The sequence below is a fragment of the Pongo abelii genome, chromosome 7 (genome assembly GCF_028885655.2).
Source record: "Pongo abelii isolate AG06213 chromosome 7, NHGRI_mPonAbe1-v2.0_pri, whole genome shotgun sequence".
In the NCBI taxonomy this organism is placed as follows: domain Eukaryota; kingdom Metazoa; phylum Chordata; class Mammalia; order Primates; family Hominidae; genus Pongo; species Pongo abelii.
This window is the reverse complement of record NC_071992.2, coordinates 107,261,461-107,288,539: the sequence shown is the minus strand read 5'-3', so window position 1 is coordinate 107,288,539 and position 27,079 is coordinate 107,261,461. Positions and strand designations below refer to the sequence as shown.

General features: G+C 34.9%; 1 protein-coding gene across 2 annotated transcripts in view; it reads right to left on the bottom strand.

Moving 5' to 3' along the window:
• Nucleotides 1-1,092: 1,092 nt before the first annotated feature.
• Nucleotides 1,093-27,079, bottom strand: part of SLC26A7 (solute carrier family 26 member 7) — a 153,122-nt gene continuing 127,135 nt past the window's right edge. For both annotated transcript variants that reach the window (XM_002819259.3, XM_054518659.1), the window contains 4 exons: nucleotides 9,807-9,907; nucleotides 5,396-5,450; nucleotides 5,208-5,311; nucleotides 1,093-4,184 (listed from right to left, as the gene is read on the bottom strand). In XM_002819259.3, the coding sequence (XP_002819305.3) occupies nucleotides 4,149-4,184; nucleotides 5,208-5,311; nucleotides 5,396-5,450; nucleotides 9,807-9,907 (296 nt within the window). In that variant the 3' untranslated portion in view covers nucleotides 1,093-4,148. The remainder of the gene's footprint in view (nucleotides 4,185-5,207; nucleotides 5,312-5,395; nucleotides 5,451-9,806; nucleotides 9,908-27,079) is intronic.

Genomic DNA, 27,079 nt, shown 5'->3' with positions numbered 1-27,079 from the left:
GCTGGAATGAGTCAGGACCTTTGGGGCTCTTAAGATGTAATGAAAGTATTTTGCATATGATAAGGACATGAATTTGGTGAAGGCTAGAATGTTGTGGACTGAATTGTGTTTCCCCAAAATTTAATCCCTCACCCTCAAAGTGACTGTATTTGAACACAGGACCTATAAGAAGGTAATTAAGGTTAAACAACATCATAAGGATGGGTTCTGATCCAATAAGATTAGTGTCCTTATAAAAAGAGTGCTCTCTCTCTCTCACTCTTTCTCTCTCATCCATATGAGGACATAGTTTGAAGGTGGCCATCTACAACCCAAGAAGAGAGCCCCCACCAGAAACCAAATTGACTAGAACCTTCAACTTGGACTCCTCAGACTCCAGAACTGAGAAGTAACTTTTGACTGTTTAAGCGCTGTAGTCTGGTATTCTGTTATAGCAGCCAGAACTAAGACACTACCATTTATCACCTTACTGCCACCCTATGTAGGAAGGCAACACTTTATCCTCTGCCATACTTCCTGTCATCTTTCCTTAATGTATTTTCATTTTGGCACATATTATCATCTAACTTACAATAAATGCATTTTAAATGTATTCTATTTTGTCTTCCCTTGTCAGAACAAAGTTTGTGAGGGCTTTTATTCTTTTTCTGTTTTATTATCTGCCATATCTCTAACACCTAGAAGACTTCCTTTGCTTCTTGTCTTTGGAAAAGTAGCCTTTAATAGACTGAAGAACATTGAATTCAGCCTAGGAAGTCAGGAAAGACAAACAACAGTATATAATGAAGAGCCAAAGCAAATAAAAAATTAAAATGTATATATTAATTAAAATTGGAATGCAAAGGATGTAAATCTGGTAAAAGAGTATGTCTAAATGTAGTTTTGTAGCAAAAAGTATTCTTATAGCAGACCATAAATTAAGGCACATTATCTTACGGTCCTAGGTTGAGATTTTGTAAGAACAAATTACCAAGAATAATGGATACTTCCAGGAATATTCAACACATAATACTCTGTGGTCATTCCAAGAAACAGTATGTATTATTTGCTTTGCAGGAGAGTAAATACTATGAAATAATAGACGCAAATCCATTTAAGCATAATAGTTATCATATTTCGATTTATTTCCATGTAAATTGGTTGTTACATGCTGAGTTAGTACAAAGAATTATAAAAAAGATAATTAAATGCGTTGAAAAATATAAAAAATAACTGCAGCATATTAGACTACATGATTTTTAACTAAAAATCTTTGGATTGTGAAAGTACCACTTAACTCCCTATTTGAAATCTGGCCACAAACTCATTGCCAAATAGCATATTCTATATTGAATTAGATTATCATCCCACAAAATACAGAATGTGCATTTCTAAGGCATAATGTATATTCAACAATATACTAATATATTTTGGCAACCATTAAATGTCAAGCATTATCCATACAGGGTATTAACACATTAATGTTTTCATTAAAAAAGAAAGATCTCTTTCTTCATTACATTACACATTTATAGAATAGAGATCTGTCAAATAAATTACTGCAAAGTAGTTTAAGCTAAATCTTATAACACTTGAATCATAATCGGGAGCAAATAACCTTTAAAATGAAAGACAAATGGTGAAATTTAAGGGCATTTAATTTGCATAAATGTAATGTTAACAGTCTTTTCCTGGTTACATATTTTATGCTTAATTTATATATGTCACTCTATTAGGTCCTTAACACTCTTATAGGTCAGTTTTAATTTTTTCCAATTTTATTTTACCATAATAAGTATTATAGAAGTAGTTTGTCATATATAAAAATAAGGTAATCTCATAAAAATAATTCATCGTGACTCTAGAAACAATCCAGCATCAAGACCACTGCACAGTTTTTGTGTTGTCAATGCCTGCTTCGAAGTAAACATTTGCATTTTAGAATCTTGTGTGTCTAAACTCATGTTTAGTTATTAAGCTCTCAGAACTCAATACCAGAGACTTCCTCCAGATTAACAGTCATTGTAGCCTTGGTGTGTGGAAGTCTTAAAACAAAGGTCTTCATAAGGTACATGGTTTGATCTTCCTTTACACTGAATACAACATTAGCATTTGACCCCCAAGTTATTGGACTTAAAGTTTTATCCACTAAACTTCTACTATAAACACTGAAATCCATTAAAATATAACTGCTCAGACAATACTGTGTCCACTTTATCAACAAACTATAAAAACCATCCATCAATTAACTATGATTTTAATGTCAGAACTGATCCATAATCTCTAATAAATTAGAAAGTGCCTGCATTATACAAATTCAATTATTGGAGTTGCATAGCAAAATATCAATTTATACACAGCAAAATATATTTTCTTTTTTGACTTTCCTTAATTCATGCTTATCTGCCAGTGACCAATGAATTAGAGATGGTGAATATTACCATCCACCATTGGAATAATTTAATTGGACAAAGCAGAATAAAATTATTTTCTCTAAGGAAACTTTACCTCCAATTATTACTTCTGCTTTTCCATGGAAGAGTGTTTGATGGGAATGTGAGTTGGCCTCACTCATTTCAATCCAAGTTAGTGATACAGAGACTAAGGCTACCATAGGGATAAACACTATTCTTTATAGTTCATTTCAATCAAAATTGAAATGGCTGGATATGTTATAAGAATTTGAAACCTTTCTTAATTCTCTTTCATTTTACTACATTGCCCTACCTACGATTTAATGTTAAAATTAACGGCCATATGAATGTTTACCACACATTTGCTAGAGACCATTATAATCCATCACTTGGCAGGCACTAGAATTTACTTTTATAGATGCCAGAGAAAGCACCTAAATGGCTGGTATTTTAATTTTAGTTTCAACTTGTTTCTCAAACTCACTTTAAAGTACCTAGCTTTTACTTACTCTGGTAATTTTTAGAGCGGTTAAAATGCTGTTAAAAGCTTAAGCATAATTATGTGTCTATGCCTATCTTTGAAGGTGATAATTTTTTCCTAGGTAAATCAATTTGCTAAATTAAAAGGTGAAATTCTATGTACTTGTATGTGATTGAAAATATATGTATAAGCATGAAAACAATAACATACAATTCAGCCTAGCCTATGGCGTTTATTTGTTAATTATCCTGTTGGTTTGGTGGGTTTGCAGATAATCACATCAAGCTCTCCTCTAACAAAAGAAAAAAAAAATCTATGAAGATCTACCTACCTATCCATCCATATGGATATAGATAAACATATTATATTGACTATCTCTGAAATAGGGAAGTCAAAAATTATTACAGTTCATCTTATACTGGAATAGCACAAAGCTATTCTGCTAGTGGTATTTTCTCATCTAAAAATTATAAAATGTGTAATTTTCCTATTCTCTTTCTTCAACAAAACTTCAGTGGAAAACAGAGCCTCTTATTGGGTAGAAATGTTAAAATTAGAGCTATTGGGTCTGAAGATCCTAAGCATTTCCAATATTCACAGCAAAACAGACCTATGTCAAGAACTTGGTTTTATTGGGATACCCGTTTCTTTCGATTATGAAAACATTCCTGAATACTTCAGGAATGGATGTATGGAAAGATATGGAAACGAATTATTTCCAGTTTTTCATTTGTTTTGTTTGGTTTACTTTTTGTGAATTTCACATCTTACTGTGTAAAGTAATATTTAGCCTTATTGATATTTCAGAGGCCTATACAGAGAGAAGTTGTGTGAAAATGGCACATTTGCTAAGTTGTTTTTATGTATTAGTTACAGATTATCTTAAAATTTTACAAATGGCTTATAAATGTTCCAAATTGCCTATGACAAAAGTATTTCTCAATTTTAAACATCAACTTACAGCACAATAGAAATAAAACAACACAAAATAATATGGTAAAATAAAATAAAACCATGTTTACCCTTCAGTACACTAAAACTAAACACATACTGATTTTTACATAAAATAACTAAGTGAATCTTCTTACTAACAAAAATGAGAAAAAAAAGTTGGCAGTTGTTTCCGACTGCTATGCAGTTACTAAGTCACATCGTACTTATTGTAGCAGAGGTCATCTGTAGGATCTAAACAACCAAAAAGTTGTGCAAAATACCAGCATATGGCCTCTTCAGGCAGTTGGTAAAGACAAGAGCTGTACTGCGACAAAAGGGTCTCAGACTTCACTGTGGTCGCTGAGTTTGCTCAAATTCTGAAATACAAGAGAAAGAAATAAGTATGTGCTATTTACTCGACTCTTAAATTGGTACCAAAGTAAAAGAACAGTAGTAACTGAAGCAAGCTGTCCAGCTAAGCCAAAGAAAATGAACCTTTTCTGAGGCATCAGAGTAGAGCAGTTCAAAGCTCCAGGTCCAAAGTCAAACTGCTGACTCTGCAACCAGCTCTACCACTTACAGATGGTGTAATTTCCCTGATCAGTTTCCTTGTTTCTAAAAATGGGTTAAATTATCATACCTACCTCATAAGGTCATGGAAAATTCAGTTAAACAACATAGTAAAGCTTTTAGAATATTCCTGGAATATAATGAGAGCACTCAATATATGTTAGGTATAATAATAATAGTGTTATTATTATTTTGTAAATACAAACTGTTCTGATTGTATACAATAGGGATGACTCTGCGAGGCACCAAATGTTATTCTAGGGATGAGGAAAGGCAAAACAATTCAAAACTCAAGGAAAAATTGCAGGAAATAAAAGCTCTAAGAACAATTGTAAAACTAAACCATAAGCCCAGCATTTGTAAGATAACTTTGACACTTCAGATCATGTGAGCACTAGACTCTGCAAATAGTATTTCCAAAGATGGCAATATAAGCTTAGAGGCAAGATATCAGAGCAGAAAAAACTTATAAGGCCATATTTAGAGTTTTTATATTTGAGAAAAGTGGATTCAAATCCCCAGGACAGTAGATCCTGGAAGAAGCATTTGTTGTACAAGTAAGCAGTTTGCAATTGATAGGCAACCACCCAATCCTCAGAGCAGTGGCATTGTTGGAAGATCCAAGTTATCAAACAAAAGTTTATAACTGGCCTAAAAAAAGAATGGAAACATTCTTTTACCTGTAATAGAAAGTCTGAGGTAGGGTGGGGTGGAGGTGCTAACACATTTTAGATGCCAATGGAGTAATAAGCTAATATAAAAGATGCAAAGCTTCGATTCTATATTCTGAATATTCTTATAACTCCTTCAGGCCAACTTAATCAACTCACCTTATTTGAATGGATATGACTTATTGCAGCAGATACTGATTCAAAAAAAATTGGTTTCTCTGAGTCTAGGTTTCCATAATATGTCATTGCTTTTATCAAGGAAGCTACAAGAAAGCACAAGTGATATAAGAATACATGTGGAAGTACAGAAAAATCACATTCAACGTTAGTCAGGGACATTCTCTTACCTGTACAATGGGCTAACAATACATCCACGCTTCTGCCTTTACAGTCCATGTAAACCTGGAAGAATTAAAATAGGATACCCACAATTAATTCAGAATAGCCAGCAGGTGAAAATAAGATGGGCTTCAGAAGAAATCAAACTTTCTTTAAAGCCGATGTTTATGAAGTCAAACCACCAGAGGGAGGCATTGTTACACAGTCAGGCATAATCTGGCAAACGTCTAAAAGACTAAGATTAATACAGCAGGGCATCTACCTTTACTGAAACTAAATTTGACTGCTTACCTTTTCCACATCATTTAATAAAAGTAAAAACAGTGCCTTTGCTGCCCTATAAGAATGATATAAAATTGTTCTCAACCTCTTTTAATAGAAGACAAGGACCCATTTGTGAAAGTGAAGAAAGCTGCTGACCTACTGCTTGCTTTAATATTTTACAGTAATTTGGACATATTCACGGGCTCTACAGACCCGGTGCATGAATGTTAAATTGAGAACCTCACTATAATCCAAGCCAAGTTTGATTACCCAACTTCCATTTTAAAAGGAATGCAAGATGAGAGATCCTAACTCATTTGTTTGGCCTCTTTTAAGAGTTTTGCCTCTTTTAAGTCCTAGAAAATCTCAAGCAGAAACAACTTATTAAAGGCTCTGATCTTAAATTCACCCAAATCAAAGTCAGTCTATGGACTTCTGTAAAAGTAAATTTAGGCGTTTTAGTTACCAGACGATGGATTTTGTTATATAATTGTGATGTATCTTACACATAAAATATATAGAAAGGTGCATTTACAATATATTCTAATAGTGTGCATTGTACATTCAAAATTTCATTCATATTCTTCCAGCAGTAAGAAGTTCTTTCTATGTGAGAAGAATTGTGAAATAATGGGAGACATATTATTAAGCATAAATGAGAAAACAGCAAAAAAACATGGACTGCATCTTTGCCATTGAATAAATGGCTCCCATTTTTGCAAGTTAAAATGATTACTTCAAGGTGACCTCCCAGTGTTTGACTTTTTCTTAAGCTCAGTGAAACATAAACACATTGCTATGGGTGGTTTGTTGATGCTGATAAATATAATCTCCAGTTCACTGACTTCCTCAATGTCCCAAGTAAAAGAATAAAGAGAAATCAGCCTACTTCCTTCAACCTACAACTCCCAAGAGAACGTTTCTTATGCTAAAGCAACTAAGAAAACAATGTAAGGAGTGTTGTTAGAAAGCATGAAGCCATGCAGGGCTGAAGAGTCCTTGTGGCTGTTTACTCTGAACCTTCTTCCAGGGTGGCTGGAACTAAGAAATAATATGCAATGATATTATTTACACTTTAAGAAATGATATTTTTAAAATGAGAAAAAATAACAGAAACTAGCATTATTGAGTTCTTCCTAACTGCTAGACACTTTCTTAGGTGATTTATATGCAATACATCATTTTTAAGCCTCACAACAACTTGATGAAGTGGGTATTTCCACTTCCAGTTTACAGAAAAGCAAGTAAACACTTAAGTCCAGATCACAGAACTAGTACATGGATGATATTTTGAACCAGGCTTAGTCTATCTTTAAAGTCTATGTTCTTAACATAGATCACGCTGTTACTGTAACCATAATGAAATAAAGAAAATAGGAATAATAAGGAAATTTAAAAGGGCAAACTGACACAAAACTGCTGGTTTTGTATATATAGATAAAACACACCTGGCTGAGGGAATGTCATTTTATGCCAATTTAAAAATAAATTGCATCAGTTGATAGATCCTGTCATTCCAGTGTACAGATCTTTAAAACCACTAAGATGAACGACGAAAAATAAGTCTTTTTTCAACATGCCCAGTGCCAAAATTGTTTGAATTTCTCTGAATTGTCAGCCGTGGATCCTAAACTCAGTGGGAGTAGGTAACCATTTCTCCTTCTTTCTTTATTAACCCTAAGTCCTGTTTGTAATATCTAGAGAAGGAAGCTAATAATTTCAGAAACCAATTTAAAATGGAATTGAACAAAAAAAAAAAAAAACCATATTGGCCTTTCCCAGTTAAAAAAAAAAAAAAAAATCCTAGTGTTTCTCAAAATAGGATCCTTAAGCCCCCTGCATCAGAATCACCTATGGGTGTTTAAAATGAAGCTCCTAGATCAGAACCAGAACGCAGAAGACTGCATTTTCAATGAGCACCCCAGAAGAGCCTTAAACACACAATTATAAGAGACTCTCGTAGACTTTAGGAACATAGAGTAAATAAAAATGCCGAATACAAGAGGCCCTCCTGTGAAGAGGAACCATGTGTTTACAATTTAGGTTCAGCTAGAAGAAAACATGAAGTATTCAGGTTGAATCCTAAGTCCAACTGTGCAAAGGTTTTATAGTGAACCACAAGAAAATAAAAACATATTACGTGGGGAGAAAGGGCGACTTGCTAAAAGTAGCCACTAGATTTCAGGCCTCTGATACTTAAACTTCAATTGTTTTAAACAATTTATTTTCGAAATATCTGCCAATTCTGAAACAAAATCGCCGCCTTATTTTTACAAAATGAATAAACTGAGATCCAGAGAAGTGAGATGATGTCCCCCGCACCTTAGCTAGTGTGATGCAGCTGGGACTATGCTGTGACTTCCACATACTAAGCAATTCCCCTCCACACACTCCCACCCATATCTTCATAGGAAAGCAACACTAATGTTGACCTTTGTACTATCCTGAGTTTGAAAGGCTGGACATTTCAAAGTAAATTTAAGATATAAATGAATAGAGACACAAGGTATGCTACACCACAAGAAAACAATCCCAGTCCACAACATGAGACCTTTTCAAGGATACTGATCTGAACCCTTTAAAAGTCAATGTCTGGTTTCCACTTTCTGACCATGCTGTGTAACTAATACAAGACTATCCCCTCCTCCACAAAGAAGTACACAACTGGACAAAAATATACAACAACGGTGTTTAGACAATCGGCACCAGGCAGGGCAGCACAGGGTGGCTGAGTTTCCTGAGAAAGGTGGACAAATGGGGTGAGCCCTCCGACCATGGCAGCTTTCTGCCGCAAAGCAGTTTCTGGGCCCTGGTATGATGAGGGGGAACTAATAAAAATGTGGCAGCTTCCCTGAGCTGCACAGACACAACCAGAGCTCAGGGAGAGATCAAAGGGTGAGGAAAGAACTCCAGAAATTTCCATAAGATTTAAATTAAGTATTTGGTTTAATGTCAAGCCACCCAGGGAGGCTCTAGGTGGTCTGAGTAAGAAAACCTCTGGGAAGTAAACACGTGAAGATGAAGTGAGCCGATTCACAGGCTCAGAAGCTGGCAGAGGACTGGGGAAACCAAGGAACAGATGCTGCCCCACCCTCAAGACGTCCCACCACCACCAATTCAGGGTATTGAGGGAAAGAACAAAAAGAAATAAGAAAGAAGGTGAATTCCCTGTTGACTTGGTATTTACCAAAAAAAGAAGGAGGTTCACGCCTGTAATCCCAGCACTTTGGGAGGCCAAAGTGGGCGGATCACGAGGTCAGGAGATGGAGACCATCCTGGATAGCACGGTGAAACCCCTTCTCTACTAAAAATACAAAAAAAGTAGCCAGGCGTGGTGGCAGGCGCCTGTAGTCCCAGCTACTCGGGAGGCTGAGGCAGGAGAATGGCGTGAACCCGGGAGGCAGAGTCTGCAGTGAGCCGAGATCGCGCCACTGCACTCCACCCTGGGCAACAGAGCCAGACTGCGTCTCAAAAAAAAAAAAAAAAGGGGGGGAGGTAAAAAAATCTTAGAAGTGTCTGAGTTTTCTGTGAATTGGCAAAATTAGGTGTTCTTCCATCTGTGGAAATGAGGTTTGGAAGCTATGTCAGTTTTAAAGCCATAAGTGGAGTGTTAGTTTTTTGCATACCCGGATCATGGAAACCACATGGAGATCATAGGGTAGAGAAAGAGGCACCATTGCCTGAGAGAACAGAGAAAAGCCCCTGCATTGGGCACTACTTGTGAGACCAGAAATGGTATTAGGCCAAACTCTACCCAACCGTGATGTAGGAGAAAACCTCCTGCCATCATCAAGGCACTTGCTTATGCAGCCTGTGCTTTAGAATGGGCTTTTCTCCTTCCTAGAATCCTTGTAAACTGACTGCCTAGGAGATCCTATGCCCACTGTATCTCAAGTCTATGTACTGTTCTCTCTGACTACCCCATGCAAATATTCTTATCCCTGACCCTCACACATACATACAACTAGAAGCTGAATAGGATCTCCTGAAAACAAATCTACAGTGATGGTAGGCAAAGTTCTACGTCCTTTGTAAATAATGGGGTGAGATGAGTATTGCAACAAGCAGGCTCAAGACTATGGAGAGAAGGTGGTGAAAACCCCTGTTACTGAACAAAAGGGAAGAAACAGTTCTAAACACAAGTTCCATAAATACCTCAACAAGCATGGAGACTCCAGAATAGTCAAAAAAGGTAAATCCACTGCAATCCAGGATTAAAGAACACTTCTCATTAGGGCAGGACTGTGAAGTTTCTTCTGTAGGAGAAACAGAGACTTGAGTTAGGGAGAATTTTAAGAGGTTTCTGCTGCTGGCTTTGTTGATTGGTGGGAGGGTAACAGTGGCCTCATGTTTAACAACAGTAATTCTAAACACTTCTAATTTTTACATTTTCCAGTAAATTATTAATTATTCCTGAACTCTCTGATTTTGTATTACTGGAATGCAATTTCAGGTGATTATGACATGACTCAAAGAAGAAGACAAAATAGGTTAATTACCAGTATCATTTCATACATGGACAAACTGAGGTTCAGTTTAAAAGTTTAAATAATTTTTAAAGGATATCTGGCAAGTTAGTGCTAAACACAGACAGAAGCAAAGTCTCTAGACATTCTGAATAGTACCTTTTCCACAATATCACAATGTTTCCTTAATAGGCATGCCCAGAGTAGAGCCCCGTTTTGTGGTGCCTGAAGCGTATACAATTTTGGAATCACACTAAAAAAAAAACTCCATTGCTAGGGCTTGTCCCACAGCCTTGGAAGGGATCTGTATGACAGGCCCTGAAAATTAAGCTTCATTCGGTTCATAGTAAATCGGCCTCTGAATCTACGTGATGAAAACAACAAGATTTTACTTAGGAGTTCATGACCTCTTTTTGATTGATATTCTTAGGGCCATGATTTCCTCACATGATATGACCTATTTCTTAACAGTGACAGGCCACATTTGGGGTCCCTCCGAGGAGTAATGTGGCTCTCAGAGCAGATCACATATGTTGATTCCCCCACCACTGTAGGCAAAGTCTATCACTTAAATTCAAATTCGTTAATTATTATGAAATTCTCTGAAAAAATAAATTCTTAATTTAAATGTTCAAGGTTTTTCTGTATAGTGGCTACATAAAAGTGGGACTGTGGTTGTTTCTCAAGTTGGGAGAAAATATGAGGGAAATAGTGCAACTAAAAAAAAAATCCCTCTTGGGAGGCTGAGGCAGGAGAATGGCGTGAACCCGGGAGGCGGAGCTTTCAGTGAGCCGAGATCGCGCCACTGCACTCCAGCCTGGGCAACAGAGCGAGACTCCGTCTCAAAAAAAAAATCCTGCTTACAGATTAAAAAAAAGCAGTAAAATAAAAAATGAACACTGAAAATTTATATATGACAGTAACTGTTAGGAAAAGGAGAAATGCTACAAAGTAATTTCTATGTATTTGAAAAGTGGTAGTCAGGTATAAGACTTGGTTTTCAGTTTCATCTTTAGATCTATATTTATATTTATTAATCCAATAAATATAAATAATTTTTTGGATTATTTATAATCCAATTATAAATTAAATTATATTTAATTAAATAATTAGTATATACATTAATTAATTACATTTGTAATTGTAATTATAAATTACAATTACAATTAAAATATAAATATATTAATATAAATAATTAATCCAATAAATATAAATAAATGCTATTAACTGAATAATAACTATGTTATGTTTGTACTATGTTCAAGAAGGAGTGGATAATAACACTAAATAATCAGTAACTTTTAAGGAGTAATTTTTTTAAGGAGTGGGTGATAACAAATATGAGTGAGGTCTTATTCCTTTCTTTAGGAGCTTATAATACTTCTGAGTGTCAAGGATAGCAATGGTATATAAATGACATGATTAAAATGATAAAATGAATACAAATGTGAATTTACAAAACAGAGTAGTCTCTTTGGAGTAATCAGGGAAGCCTTAATGCAAAAAGCAGCCTTGCAGGATATATCAGATTCCAAAAAGGAGAAGTAATGTAGACGTGTATGCTAACCACGTGGACAGCCTTAATCAAACACTAATGACAGCTTAAGATCTCAAACTCCCTCTGCTCCCATCCAACCATTTAATGAGGACCAACTATATGCCAGGTACTCCAGTAGTGCCTTCTGTTCTGCTGTTTCTCCCAGGGCAAGGGGGGCTAAGTGGTTAGTGGACATTCAGGCTATGTTTCCATAGGCCTGAAATGGTAAACTAGAACCTCAAGCAAAATTGAAAATAGCCACAACATAGCTCATCTTCTGACCACTCAACTGTAATCATTATCATTCATTATTTGCCTGATTAAACATAAGATTTATCTCTACTAATGCAGAAGCTTTTATTTATATTTTCAGGTATAATATGCCCTGGCTTATTATCAGAGATAGGAAAGTATTAAGATTGCAGGAAATAGAAAAATACTCTAAGCAGAGAGTACTTGTTCTAATCAACAGTGGAACGTTGACTGGTCATAAATACATTTTTGGAAACGTTCTATTAAATTTTCACAGTATAAAAATCTCTAACAATTAAATATTAGGTAAACTTTCTAAGAAAACAAAAAATTTATATAATATACATAGGTAAAATATATATAATGGAGTTAGATGTTTTCTTACAAAGTAAGATTTAAAAATTAGTAAGACTAATCATGTTTACAATGTATATTGGAGCTTAATATTTGAAGATTTCTTATGCTGACTTTTTCAAACTTTTTTAGAAAATAAAATTTATATTTTATTTTCTTTAAAGTCAGTAATGATTTGGGGCCAGATGATGACAGTTCTTGAAAGTCAGTCGTGTATATATCTTCCATGCTTAATGACAGCATGTTGTAGCTTAAAATCAGTGATAGTAGAAATATTTACACCATGGAAATTGGCAAATGCTACAGATCAGAACTTCTCCACAATCCGACCTTATATCCCCACTCTAAGAATCATTTGTTATTCACCAGCATATCACTGCTTAAAGGTGGGTGCTCTTATTAAATATAAAGAAAATCATCAGTAAGTTTTAAAAATCCAATGGCTTTGATTAAATGAAAGACTTAAACCACTGACATATTTGACAATACTTCTTAAAATAATGATGACACAAATTGATGTCAAATTTTGTCCTTTTTTATCCACTTATACAGCCTTGTTCTTATCAAATGATACCTCCTTTATAAAATAGTACATATTTCAAAATAATCTGCAATCTAAAATTATTTGTTCAAAAATTTCCATAGAAAAAATTAGCATTCATATTTAACTTAAATATTAAGAATTAATAGATTATGAATTTTTCTAAGATATTTAAGCCTTATTATTTATTTACTACCAAACATAATAGTAATGTCTATAAGACAGGCTTGCTAGAAAGAAACTGTAATCTGAAAGAATATTAGCAGTTGTTTTATTTGGAAAATATTTCAATGCGTTGCTTTTCCTGGAAGATGCTCCATAAATTATTATCTATAACTGTCTGACATGAGTTCAATCATCCCCATCCACAGCCACGACAAACATGGCTAATGAATTTTGATATTTTTTCCACTGAGGTCAAATAAGACCTTACAATTTCCATCAATTCAGTGCTTCAGGAAGCCACTACTAGCTGATCAAAAACTTATTTGTCATTCTGAACTTCAAAAAATATTACAGTGAAAAACAATCTGTGTATATGTTACTTAGAGAGATTGATAACTGCATTTAATTGACTAGAAAATGGTGATTAAAAGGTATTGAAAATTCTTAAACAAGTTTTTGTTCCTTTTCTATCCTACCATATTTCACTTCTAAATTGTACTTGCAATTTCCTTTATTTTCTTGTAATTATCTCATAATGTACATGATGGTAGATTATTAACTCTGAAAGTGTTTGGGGCTTTATCAACAGTGATTTTAAAATGTCCCTTCCATTGTCTGAGAGTGTGTTCATGCCATGTTTGCTTCGTCTTTATTTTTTTATCCAACTTCCTCTGTGCTATCCCTTTAACTGAAATATTTGTATATTTTCAGGCCATCCAAAAATAAAAATAAAGTAAGCAAAACAACAGGCTCATGCCTTGTAGTTGTGGATAATAATTTAAGTAAGCTATTTTAAGAGAGGCAATTCATGATTTTCTTCTAAATGAAAAAACACAGTCTTAATGATAAAGTTACCAATTCACCCAAATGAAAATTTAAATACAATGGACATTTCTAACATTTTTCCAAAAATAAGTGAAGTTTTCTTTTACACAGTATCCTTTCAGTTCTGCCATTGCACTAATTTTATGGCTATAACCTTGTGTTCTAAACTCCTAAGTAAATCAACCAGAGCAATAAAAATCACATAATCCTAGAAAAGAGTAAAGTGAATGCACAGCTAATATCCTGCCTTAAGCAAAATGAGGTAAGCTTGGAGCATGTGCAAAGGAGACAACTAATCTATACCCATGTGGAATGTGGTAAATGATGGGTTTTATCTACACAAAAACAACATTTCAGAAAGAAATTAACCATCAGGTGTGGGTGGGCAATTAACTCCAGACTGTGGAAGCCAGCTCTCTCCTCTGGAATATTCCTTAACTTCTTTAATTAAAAAATATTCATAGTTGCATAATTTAAGAGTGCTTTTTATATACTTCAAAGATTCTTGACAGTCTGTGAGTAACTCATAATTTTTTAAAAGAAAGTATTTTCTGTTGATATCAATTAACTATTGAAAAGCAGATTTATATCTCCAATTTCTCAAGAAAATAAGAAGATAAATATTTAAGACAAACCACAACATTGCCTTTGGAAAACATGTGCACATATTATTGAACATTTCTTTCCTTCTTTCCTTCCTTCCTTCCTTCTTTCCTTCCTTCCTCCCAGCAGTCAGCTAATATAGATGTATTGAGTGCCTACTGTAAGCACTGTCCTAGAAAATGTAAGTACAATGATGAACAAGGAAGACAGTGATCACTGCCCTCAACAGACTCACAATCAGGTAGGGAAACTAGTCAGTTGATCTAGTAAATTAAAGTGTGATGAGGGCTGGTGATGTGCAGGAAATGCTATGGAGATGAAGGATACCTTGTGTGATGGACAGAATAATGCCTCTTAAAGATGTACACATTTTAATCTCCAGAAACTGCGAATATGTTGCTTACATGGCAAAAGGGACTTTCTAGATTTGATTAATTTAAGGATGTTGAGATGGGCAGGTTATCCTAGATTTTTCAGGTAGGCCCAGTGTTATACAAGGAGACAGGAGGTTCGAGGTCAGAGAAGATGTGGTGATGGAACAGACCACATCTCTTCTGAGATTCGAAGATGAGAGGAGAGATTTGACAATGTCACACTGGCAGCTTGCAAATGGAGGACAGGGCCATGACCCAAGGAATACAGATGGCCTCTGAAAGTTGGAAAGGACAAGGAAATGAGTTCTCCTCTAGACCCTCTAGAAGGAATGCAGCCCTGCCAAAACTTGATTTTATCTCCAGACTAATTTCAGTGACTTCTGTCATCTAGAACTGTAAAATAACAAATCTGTGCTGTTTTCAGCCACTAAACTCGTGGCAATTTATTACAGCAGCAATAGGAAACTAATACACCTGCATTGTTTATTTGGGAAATGAGTAATAAGGGTGGGAACTTGTTTAGGTTTCAAGGTCTATGATGGCAGAATTCATGTCTACTTTCTTCATCCTTGAATATCCAGCATTCATTGTTGTGCCCAGGATTTATTAGATGTTCAATATGTACAAGAAAGATTAACTGAGTGAACAAGAGCATGAATTAATGCAGGAGTGAATGGAAGAATGTGATGTGTGAGCTGAGACTTGATAATGATTGGAAGTTAAGTAGATGACTAGGCAGTGGAGGTAGACCCAGCAAGTCATAATGCTAAGAAAGACCTCAATAGAGTGCCTCTTCATATTGACATAAACTGACTGAAGTGTTTTGGAGACTCAAACTACTAAAAGTGGTAATGGAAGATGTCTCTAAAAATTGAGAAATTTTTATTTTTACTAAGAGAAATAGCATGATTTCCATTTCATAATTGATGTAACCCTGCTTCATATATTTTGATTATTCTATCATGTGCTCAACTACAAATCTTTTCCTTCTGAAACGATTTTTAGGGGAGAGGGCTATTTTTAAATCCTTCCTTCTTGCCCATTCCCTTACTCAGTTTATGTCTTTTCTTCCTTTAATCACTTCTAGATCTATTCTGTAGTCCCCAAAACCCACTTGATGTCTCCTGGATGACTTCATTTAGCTTAATTTTACCATTGTCCTACCTAAACTCACTTTTCCTTTTAGCTGTTTTTCTGGCTTCCCTATTATTCCCAGTTTGAGAGTTTCAAAGTTTCAGAATCATCACTTGTATCCTTCTCTCCCTTACTCCAACTTCCAAACAGTTCCAGCTGGTGTTCATTACACTGCTGAAATCTCTTTTGAGTCCTTCGTCTCCATTTTCATAACCTGGTGACCAAAGAAGAGGAAGATAGAACCTTCACCCCTTCACCCCTCTTCTCTAGATTATTATCGCCCTATCATTCTTGCTTCCTTCCATGCAGGCTGCATTTAGACCAATCCTCTTGAATCTCAATTTTAAGTATCCCCTTTCATGTATACAGCCTACTTTCAACAGGGACTTAAGTCCTGCCTCTACTACCCCTAACTAGCTGCATGATCCAGAGCAAGTTAAGTCTCCCATATGGGCCTCAACTTCATCAGTAAAATGAATAGTGTTCTGGTAATTATTTTAATTATTTTAAAATGAAGAGTAGAGCGTTTGCCTATTACCTATTTTAGTTATTGAGAATAATGCCCTGTGAATTGCTATACAAATATTTTGTTCATTGGACAATGAAGGATAATACAATGGAAATTAAAAATGCATTATTTACCTTAAAATCTAGTTAGGATGAAAATATGCATAAATAAAATGACTCTATAACCATATAGGCAATATGTGATTGATTAAAGCATGTGGTAATTTCTCTGTTTCACTATTACTATGAATTCCACTTTATAGGTGAAGATACTGAATCCCAGTCTTTACTTGACTGAGAATTCTTCTATATAGATCTAGTTGACTTTTTTCTCCCTAACAAGATTGAAAAGAAGTGTGTCCCTTCAATATATTTTACTTCTCTATTAAACCTCAGAAAAAGTATAAAATTTGGATTGGAAGAAAAGGGAGATGGTTCTAGTTATGAGAATCCAAATAGAGGCTTAGACCCAGAGATGATTAAGTTAGATGTTGGAGCCATAAATGGATTTGTCTGGCTGGGATGGAGAGCTTGTATAATGTGTGGTAAGAAGCAAAGCAATTTGAAAGGATAAGGAAGCCTTTTAGGTGCCACGCTAGGGAGTAGTACTTGATCCTCAGAAGGAAACCATTATAATTTATTAAGAACAGGAGGGATTTTTTAAAGTAGAAGTGATTTAACATTAATCTGTCATTATGTCACAGAATGAAATAAAGCTGGAATGGCAATTAGATCTCAGCTGCAAGTCAACTCCATTTGTAGTAGCTTCTTACAACAACATGTTGAGAGGATTCTGAGGCTACTTTGGCTCATAGGAAAAAAATGCCCTGATCTATTACTGTGTCTGGTATGCACATACACACTGGGTATTTTCTATCTATAGAATACAACAAAGGCTATCTCATAGCATAAGATAAAAAACAATATGAAGATAATACTAATTCATTTCTAACATAATTAAGGACAGAATCAGAGTCACAGAAGTAAAAATGTAAAGGTAATGAAACAAAGTTGGAGGTTTTAGGGATTAAATTAAGATGTGAAATAAAAAATAAGCACAGTGCACATAATCTCAGCATTTAAAGCATAGGAGAGTACAGCAGGGCATTACTTCAACAAGAGAGACAGATAAGAGGACCGAGGAACCTTTGGAGGGGAGAGAAGGAGGATGTCAGAAGTATTCTGATAAACTATGTCTGACAAGTATCGAAGGGCCACTGGGTACCAAAGAGTTTCACGAGGACCCAGCAAAGGTGATCATGCCCATCAGCTACTGTTCTGTGCAAAGTGGGCCTGGTCAGGATGCAGAAATAAGAAACTCCCTTAAAAATTTTTCAGTTCAGAAAGAGAGCAAGGCACTCAAGAAGTTAAATAAGTATTATTCTAGTATTACATAAGTGTTCTCTGAGAGCACAACGTAGGTAAAAGTAAATTTGCCACAATAAACTAGAAAAGACCAGAAAAGCTGACATCTGAGATGCATCCATGTTAATGTGGGTCCATGCAGTTCATTCATATATTTATACTCTATTTTATTATGTTGTATATTGATTTATAACATATTATATGCTGTAATTCAATTGATATTATAATATGTATTTTATCCTCTTACAAAAACATTCTACATATTATTTGTCCATTGTACTGCTAATGGGTGTTTTGCTTATTTCCAGTTTTGGGGGATTAATAAACAATTTTATGAAAAATCTTGTAACTCCTCCAGATACAAATATTAACAGATTCTTTTTTTAATAGTCTTAGAAGTGCAAAAATTAATATAATTCAGCTTTTTTATTCATCTAAGTTTATATGAATGAAATTAGAACCCTACTACATGTTTCCATTTGTCTTGCTTTTTTCCCCAACATTGTTTATAAGATGTATATAATTTTCATTATTATGTGAGTATAACATATAACAAATATATTAAGTAAAAACTCAGTTGTATAAATATGTCACAATTTATACGTACCTGCTGCTTTAGTTGAACACCTATTTCCAGGTTTGGACAGTTACAAACAATATTGTTGTGAATATTCTTGTTTGTGTACTTTGCTGCACATAAATTATCATTTCTTCAGGGTGTACAACTAAGAGCAGAATTGCTGATCACAGGATATGTGTATCTTCAATTTTATAATACATTGCCAAACCGTTTTCCAAGGTGGATGCACAGACGGTAATCGGAAAATGCAAAATCCGAAATGCTCCAAAATCCAAAACTTTCTGAATGTCAACATGACATCATAAGTTACCTTGAACACACCATTTTACTATCTTAATGGTATGTCATAATTTTTACTGTTCAGTACTTACATGTGGATAAATGTAAGAAAATGATTGCTTATTAGTAGCATATAAATTCAGTCAGGAGTGATTGTAATGACAAACAACCAGAGATGATTGTCCACATCATTTGCTTTCTGATGGTTAAATGCACACAAACTTTGTTTTATGCCCAAAATTATTTAAAATATTGTATAAAATTACCTTCAGACTATGTGTATAGGGTGTATATAAAACATAAATTAATTTCGTGTTCAGAGTTGGGTCCCATTCCCAAGATACCTTATAATGCATAAATAAATATTCCAAAATCCAAAGAAATTCAAAATATAAAACTCTTCCAGTCATAAACATTTCAGATGAGTGATACTCAACTTGTAAGAGTTTATACTACCACCAACATTGTAGGAGACTTCTTGTTGCCCTGTATCCTCACCAATCCTTGGTATTGTCAGATTTTTCCATTTTGACCAATATATATAGAGTTATTTAATTTGCATTTCCCCAATAATAGCTGTGAATAATAATAGTGAAGTCAAGCATATTCCTATATGTATATATTTTGGTAACTTAGAAAATGTCCCTTTATGTGAAATGCCTGTTCATGTTTTTTGCTTATTTTTCTATTGAGTTGTCTGCCTTTTTTTACTCGTTCATTTGTAGTAGAAAGCAGTCCTTTCTGCATTTTATAAGTTACATCTATCTTCTTCCACTCTGACTTATTTTTTCATGTTTTATATAGTGCCTTCTGGTAAACAAAAGTTCTTAAAAATAATATAGTGAAGTTTAATAATCATTTTCTTTATGCTTAATGCTTTATATTTCTTGTTTTAAGGAAATTTACTTATTCCAAGGTCTTTTAAGATATTTTCCTATATTCTCTTCTAAGTTTACATTTTGTCTACTATATTAAGATTGATCTACCTCATACATATGTGTGGTACGGTGTGGATTAGGGGCCTAATTTCATTCATATAGATACATAATTGTCTCTGCAATATTTATCATCAAGACTGTCCTTTCCCATTGCTCTATAGTGCCATTTTTGTCATAAATAAAACTGCAATACATGTGAGGGTTTTCCCCCTCTGAGCTCTCTACTCTGTCATATTGACCTATTTATTTCTGATCCAATACTACACTGCAGTGATTATTAGAGCTTTATAATACATCTTGATGCTAAGAGGACATACCCTTCATTTGTTCATATTTTTCAAGTGTCGACTATTCTTGGCCATTTGCATTTTTATTTAAAAATTTAAATAAGCTTGTAAAAGCCATTAAAATATTCTATTGTAACTTTACTTGATATTAAATATAAATCTATAAATCAGTTTTAGAAATTATGCTTTTTGATATCAAGTATTCTAATCAACAGGCATTGTGTTTCCCTCCATTTATTTATAAATATTTACTTGCTACGGGTATTTTTAATGTCTCATAATAAAGTTGTACACCTTCATCCTGTGTAGGTCTATACATTTTTATTTAAATTCACTTCTAAGATTTGATATTTTTTTAAAGATACTGTAAATGGTAGCTTTTATGTATTTTCTCTTTGATGCTAGTATATTGAAACCAATTGATTTTATATTGATTATGAATTACAGGAAACTTTTAACTTAATTCAAATATAGCGTATTATTTTTATATTTTAAATATACAATTATTTCATGTGTGAATGATACAAGTTTTCCTCTTTTCCTTTTAATTGTTACATATTTCCAAATATATGGTAGTTTTGGGGTTATATTTTTGTTGTAAATTTCTTTCTGTTAAATATTTCCAACTTAACTGAATTTTGGACAGAAACCTGCCAGTATAATTTTCATTATTTGAAATGTGTTGAAACTTGTATAATGACCCAGTGTATGGTCATGAGACAGACAGTGAAACTTGGGGCTCTCCTAGCTGGTATCTAAGAGAGAACACAACAGCCCAAGTTTAGTGTCCAACCAGATCTTCAGCCAAAGATGATAGTCCTAATTAAGTTCTTCAGAATAGTTTCCCCTTTTCCCAGACCTTTAGCAAAATGCTTCTGAATCATTCTCACATTTATTACAACATATATATACACCTAATAAATATATCAATTTAATATATAAATACATATAAAATTATATAATTATATATTTATATATACTTTATATTATATATAATATATGTTATTTATATAAATATAAAATTATACATTATAATATAATTATATATTTCATTTCTTTCTTGTTTCTTTTTCTCTCTTACCAAGGAGTGATGTTAATCTTATATACCATATGACCCTATATAATCCTAACAAGTGTTTAGGTAATGATTTGGACCTCAGTGTTTCTGCCTTCATTTTTCCTGCTCTCCCTCCCTTGTTTGCTCCCTTTTTTCCATTTATTCATTAATTGACCATCTATTAAGTTTTTGTGCCTAGTGATAAAGCCATAATAGTAACAAATACCAAATTCTTTGGGAAATAATGTTAAATGAAAGAGACAGTCAATGGGAAAAGAAAAATAGTGAAGACTTGAGAAATAAGGCAGTAACCATGCCATTCCTGCTTTCTAAAAATATTTGTAATTCGTTTTTTTCAAGATAGCTGACTAGGGAGACATCAGATACCAGTTCTCTTCAAAAACTAGGTCAAAGTTGTTGGTGAACGGGCATGTCCTAAATGGAATACTGAGGGAAGAGAGCCAGGACCTGTCGGAAATCCTAATGGAAGAAGCAGGGTTGCACACACAAAAAAAGCAGCAAAGTCTGAGAGACTGGCAGCCGAGGAACTCAGAGTTCACGGAAAACATAGGTGGGGGTGCTTTTCTGTTCCCCTCACCCCTGTGACAATCTGCAGACCACCAAACTCTTAGGGAGTCCCTCTGCTCTTGTGACTGTGCAATGCTGTTGGTAGCAACTTGAGAACTTCTCAGGGTCAAAGAACCAGGTGACCAGCTCACACATGTGTGCCCTCACTCTCCTCAGATCTAAGCTAAGATGGCACCATACTAATTCTGCACCTATTGTGGACTTCTGCCCTGCCAGAAGATTCTCTGTCCTTGAGTCACTGCACCACCAGATTGCCTGCAAACATCTCCTACAACCCGCTCTGACTCTGGCAGGTGCAGAGGACCAATGGGTCCCAGGGGAGCTTTCAGACCTCTGGAGATCTAACTTTCAGCCACTTCTATGGGTGGGCACTCAGCTCACCAAAGCCCCCCTTGGGACAAAGGAAACATAGATATGGTACCAATCACTGAAAGGGAGCAGCACCAGCAGCCAGGAATAGACATGGAGAGGTGATCACGTCCCACTCCCCTCATCTGCTATTGCAGACTCAGAAGAGGTTCTCCCTGCTGGGGGCTGGTATGTGTGAAGCAAAGCACTTGGAGAAAGTGCTTTTCATGGCAGCTCCACCACCATTGAAAGTGAACCCTCCCTGCTTGGATTGCACAATGAGCAGGGACCAACTTCTCCTTCCTATACAGAAGAGCAGCAGCCCTGCAATGGAGGACATAAGCTACAGAGTTGTCTGCTCTGGACTGGGGAAGGTGGCTCTGCCCTGAGTTGTTTTAGTGGGAGTGGACAGAGGGCTTCATCCACAGTCTGCAGCCACTTTGCAGCCATAAGCCAAAGGACAAAGTCTATATAAACTGAAGGTCATGAGTCCTGAGGCAGGGGTGCGATAGGGAGGTAAACTGCATTCCTGCCAGCTCAGCTTGAGAATCTGGTGCTCACCCCACTGCCCCTTCCCTGGAGACCTACTCACAGCCCAACATGATCTCCCCTTGCCATCCTCCCGTGAGACTGAGTGCTTCCACTCATCAGCCTCCTGGGTGGTGAGCCAGCTCTTACTCTTAAATACCACCTACTGGACTGGACCCTGAACTGCCCCACAAAATAAAAACTTGCTGCCAGAAGGACGTAGTGATAGTGCAGGAGAAAAGCTACCTGAGATCTCTGCACCCTCAGCCCTGCAGAAGATACTGTTTTGGCTCTTACATTCGATATATCACTACAACAGGCAGCATCTGAGAAAGCCAGTGCACAGAAGCTGTCCACTACCAAGGAACTCATGCAGAACCTTGCCCTGAAAGCACCCAGAAATGAAGCCAAAGAATTGTAAATAACATACACTGCAGTATACCCTCAAGGGAAAAAAGAGTGAAAAATGTAAAAGTCCCATCCAAATTATATAAAATTCAAAAATAAGCAAGAGCTCCTTCAGATGAGAAGGAATCAGTGAAAGAACTACTGCAGTACAAAAAGACAGAGTGTCTTGACACCTCCAAAGGATCAAACTAACTTTCTAGCAATTGATTCTAACCAAAAGGAAAAGTCGGAAATGGCAGATAAGGAATTCAAAATGTGGATTCCAAAGAAACTCAGTGAGATCCAGAAGAAAGTTGAAAACCCGCACAAAGAAACCAGAAAACAATTCAGGATTTGAAAGATAGCTATATTTTTATAAAAGCCAAATAGAACACCTAGAATTAAACAACTCGCTAAAGGAATTTCAAAACACATTTGAAAGCTTTAATAATATACTAGAAAAAAAGAATAATTTTAGACCTTGAAGACTAGTCTTTCAAATTAACCCAGACAGAAAAATAAAGAAAAAGATATTTTAAAAATCAAAAAAAGCCTTTAAGAAATTTGAAATTATGTAATACAACTAAATCTATAACTTATAGGCATATCTGAGAGAGAAGAAGAAAAAGTAAGCAATTTGAAAAACATATTTTAGCAAATAATTCAGAGAAATGTCTTTTATCTTGCAGGTGAGGTAATTATCCAGATACAAGAAATTAAGAAAACACATGTGAGATACTGTAGAAGAAGACATCACTGAAGCAAAGTCATCAGACTACCCAAGGCCAACATGAAGAAAAAAAAAAAAACAAACTTAAAGGCAGCTAGAGAAAAGGGCTAAATTACCTATAAAGGAAATCCCATTACACTAACAGTAGACTTCTCAGCAAAAATATTACAAGCTAGAAGAGTTTGGGGGTCTGCTTTTAGCCTTCTTGAAGAAAAAAAAAAAACCACCAGCCAAGAATTTTATATTCTGTCAAACTAAGCTTCATAAAAGAAGGAGAAATAGTCTTTCTCAGACAAGGAAATGCTAAGGACAACCAGAGCAGCCCTACAAGAAATGTTCGAAAGAGTTCTAAACATGAAAATGAAAGGACAATACTTGCTACCATGAAAGCATATTGTGTACAAAGTTCACAGATTTTATAAAGCAATTACACATTTGAGACTACAAAGCAACTAGGTAACAACACTATGACAGGAACAAAACCTCACATATCAATATTAACCTTGAATTTAAAAGGCATAAATGCTCCACTTAAAAGATATGGCTTGGCAAAATGGATTTTTTTTTTAAAGACCCAACCATCTGCTGCCTCCATAGCCTCATTTTTTGTGTAATAACACTCACAGGCTCAAAGTAAGGGGGTGGAGAAAGATCTATCTCACAACTGAAAGACATAAAAGAACAGGAGTTTCTATTCTTGTATCAAATAAAACAGACTTTAAACCAACAATGGCAAAAAAAAAAAAGACAGACAAAGAAGGGCCTTATATAATGATAAAGGTTTCAATTCAACAAGATTTAACCACCCCTAAATATATATGCATCAAACACTGAAGCACCCAGATTTATAAAATGAATACCACTAGACATAAGAAAAGGGACAGTGGCCAAACGATAATACTGGGGGACTTCAATATCACACTGGCAGCACTAGAAAGATCACTGAGGCAGAAAACTAACACAGGAACTCTGGATTTAAATTGGATTCTTGACTGGATAGACCTAATAGACAGCTACAGAACATTTCACATAACAAGCACAGAATATACATTTTTCTCATCTGCAAATGGAACATTCTGTAAAACTGACCGCATGCTTGATCATAAAGCAAATCTAAATAAATTCCAAAAAAAAAATCAAATCGTATCAAGCATCTTTTTGGAATACAGTGGGATAAAAGTGTAAATCAAATCAATACTAAGAGGAACTCTCAAAATCACACAATTACATGGAAATTAAGCAACTTGCTCCTGAATGGCTTTTGAGTAAACAATGAAATTGAGGTAGAAATCAAAAGTATTTTTGAAACAAATCAGTATAGAGATACAACATAACAAACCTCAAAGATACAGCAAAAAAAAACAGTGTTAAGAGGTAAGTTTATAGCATTAAGTATCTACATCAGAAAGACAGGAAGATCTCAAGTTAACAACCTGACATCATACCCAAAGGAACTAGACAAATAAGAACAAATCAAACCCAAAGCTAAGAGATGAAAAGAAATAACAAAAATGAGAGTACAACTAAAGGAAATTGAGACAAAAAAATACCAAGGAGAAATGAAACAATTGTTCTTTGAAAGGCTAAACAAAATTAATAGACTATTAGCTAGATAAACCAACAGAAAAAAAAGAGAGAAGGTTCAAATAAGCACAATGAGAAAAGGTAAAGGTGACATCACAACTGATAGCACAGAAGTCCAGAAGATCTTCAGAGACTACTGTGACCATCTCTATGCACACAAACTAGAAAACAAAGAGGAAATGGATAAATTCCTGGAAACATACAACCTCCCAAGATTGAACCAGGAAGACATTGAAATCCTAATCAGACCAATAAAGAATTATGAGATTTATTCAGTAATAAAAAAAATCTACCAACCAAAAAGAAGTCCCCGACCAGATGGATTCACAGGCGAATTCTACCAGACATACAATGAAGAGCTGGTGCCAAGCTCATTGAAACTATTCCAAAAAACTGAGGAAGAGAGAGTCCTCTCTAACTCATTCTTTGAAACCAGTGTCATCCTGATGCCAAAATCTGGTAAGGACACAATAAAAAAGTAGTACTAAAGGCCAATATCCCTGATAAACAAAGACACAAAAATTTTCAACAAAATACTAGCAAAGTGAATGCAGCAGCACATCAAAAACAAAAATTTATTATGATCAAGTGGGTTTTATTCCAGGGACACAAGGATGGTTCAACATTTGTAAATCAATAAATGTGGTTCACCACGTAAACAGAATTAAAAACAAAAGCCATGTGATTGTCTTAATAAATTCAGAAAAAGTATTCAATAAAATCCAACATCCCTGCACGACACAAACCCTCAACAAATTAGGTATCAAAGGAACATACATCAAAATAATAAAAGCAATCTACAACAAACCATCTCCAAAATCATATTGAATGGCAAAGACTGATAGTATTCTCCTTAAGAACTGGAACAAGACAAGGATGCCCACTCTCACCACTCCTATTCAACATAGTACTGGAAGTGCCAGCCAGAGAAATCAGGCAGGAGAAAGAAAGAAAAAATATCCAAATAGGAAGAGAAGAAGTCAAACTATCTGTCTTCACAAATGATACAATTCTATACCTAGAAAACTCTGAAGACTCTACCAAAAGGTTTCTGGAACTAATGAATGACTCAGTAAAGTTTCAGGATACAAAATTAATGCACAAAATCTGTTGCATTTATGTACACCAACAAAGCTGAAGCTGAAAGACCAAATCAAGAACTCAATCCTATTTACAACAGCCACAAAAAAGTAAATTACCTAGGAATACATTTACACAAGGATGTGAAAGGCCTCTACGAGTAGAACTACAAAACACTGATGAAAGAAATTGCAGATGACACAAACAAATGGAAAAACATCCCATGGTCATGGAAATGAAGAATCCATGTCATTAAAATTACTACCACTCAAAACAATCTACAGATCCAATACAATTCCTAACACATTATATCATTTTTCACAGAAATAGAAAAAATAATTCAAAACTTCATATGGAACCAAAATAGAGCTAAAATAGGCAAAGCAATCCTAAAGGAAAAAGAATAAAGCTGGAAGCTTCACATTATCCAACTTCAAACTATACTACAAGGCTATAGTAACCAAAAAAGCATGGTACTGGTACAAAAACAGATACTAGATCAATGGAACAGAATAGAGAATCCAGAAATAAATCCACATACCTATAACCAATTGATCCTCAATGATATTAACAAATATTAAAAATGAAGAAAGGATTTCTTATTCAAAAATGGTGCTGGGAAAACTGGCTAGCCACATGCAGGCAAATGAAACTACACCCTTACTTCCATCATATACAAAAATTAACTCAAGATGGATTAACGACTTAAATATAAGACCTGAAACTATAAAAATTCTAGAAGAAAACCTGGGAAAAACTCTTCTGGACATTGGTGTAAGCAAAAGATTTATGACTATGATCTCAAAGCAAATGCAACAAAAACAAAAGTAGACAAATGGGGCTTAGTTAAACTAGAGGCCTTCTACACAGCAAAAGAAACAACCAACAGATTAAGCAGACAGCCTAGAGAATGGGAAAA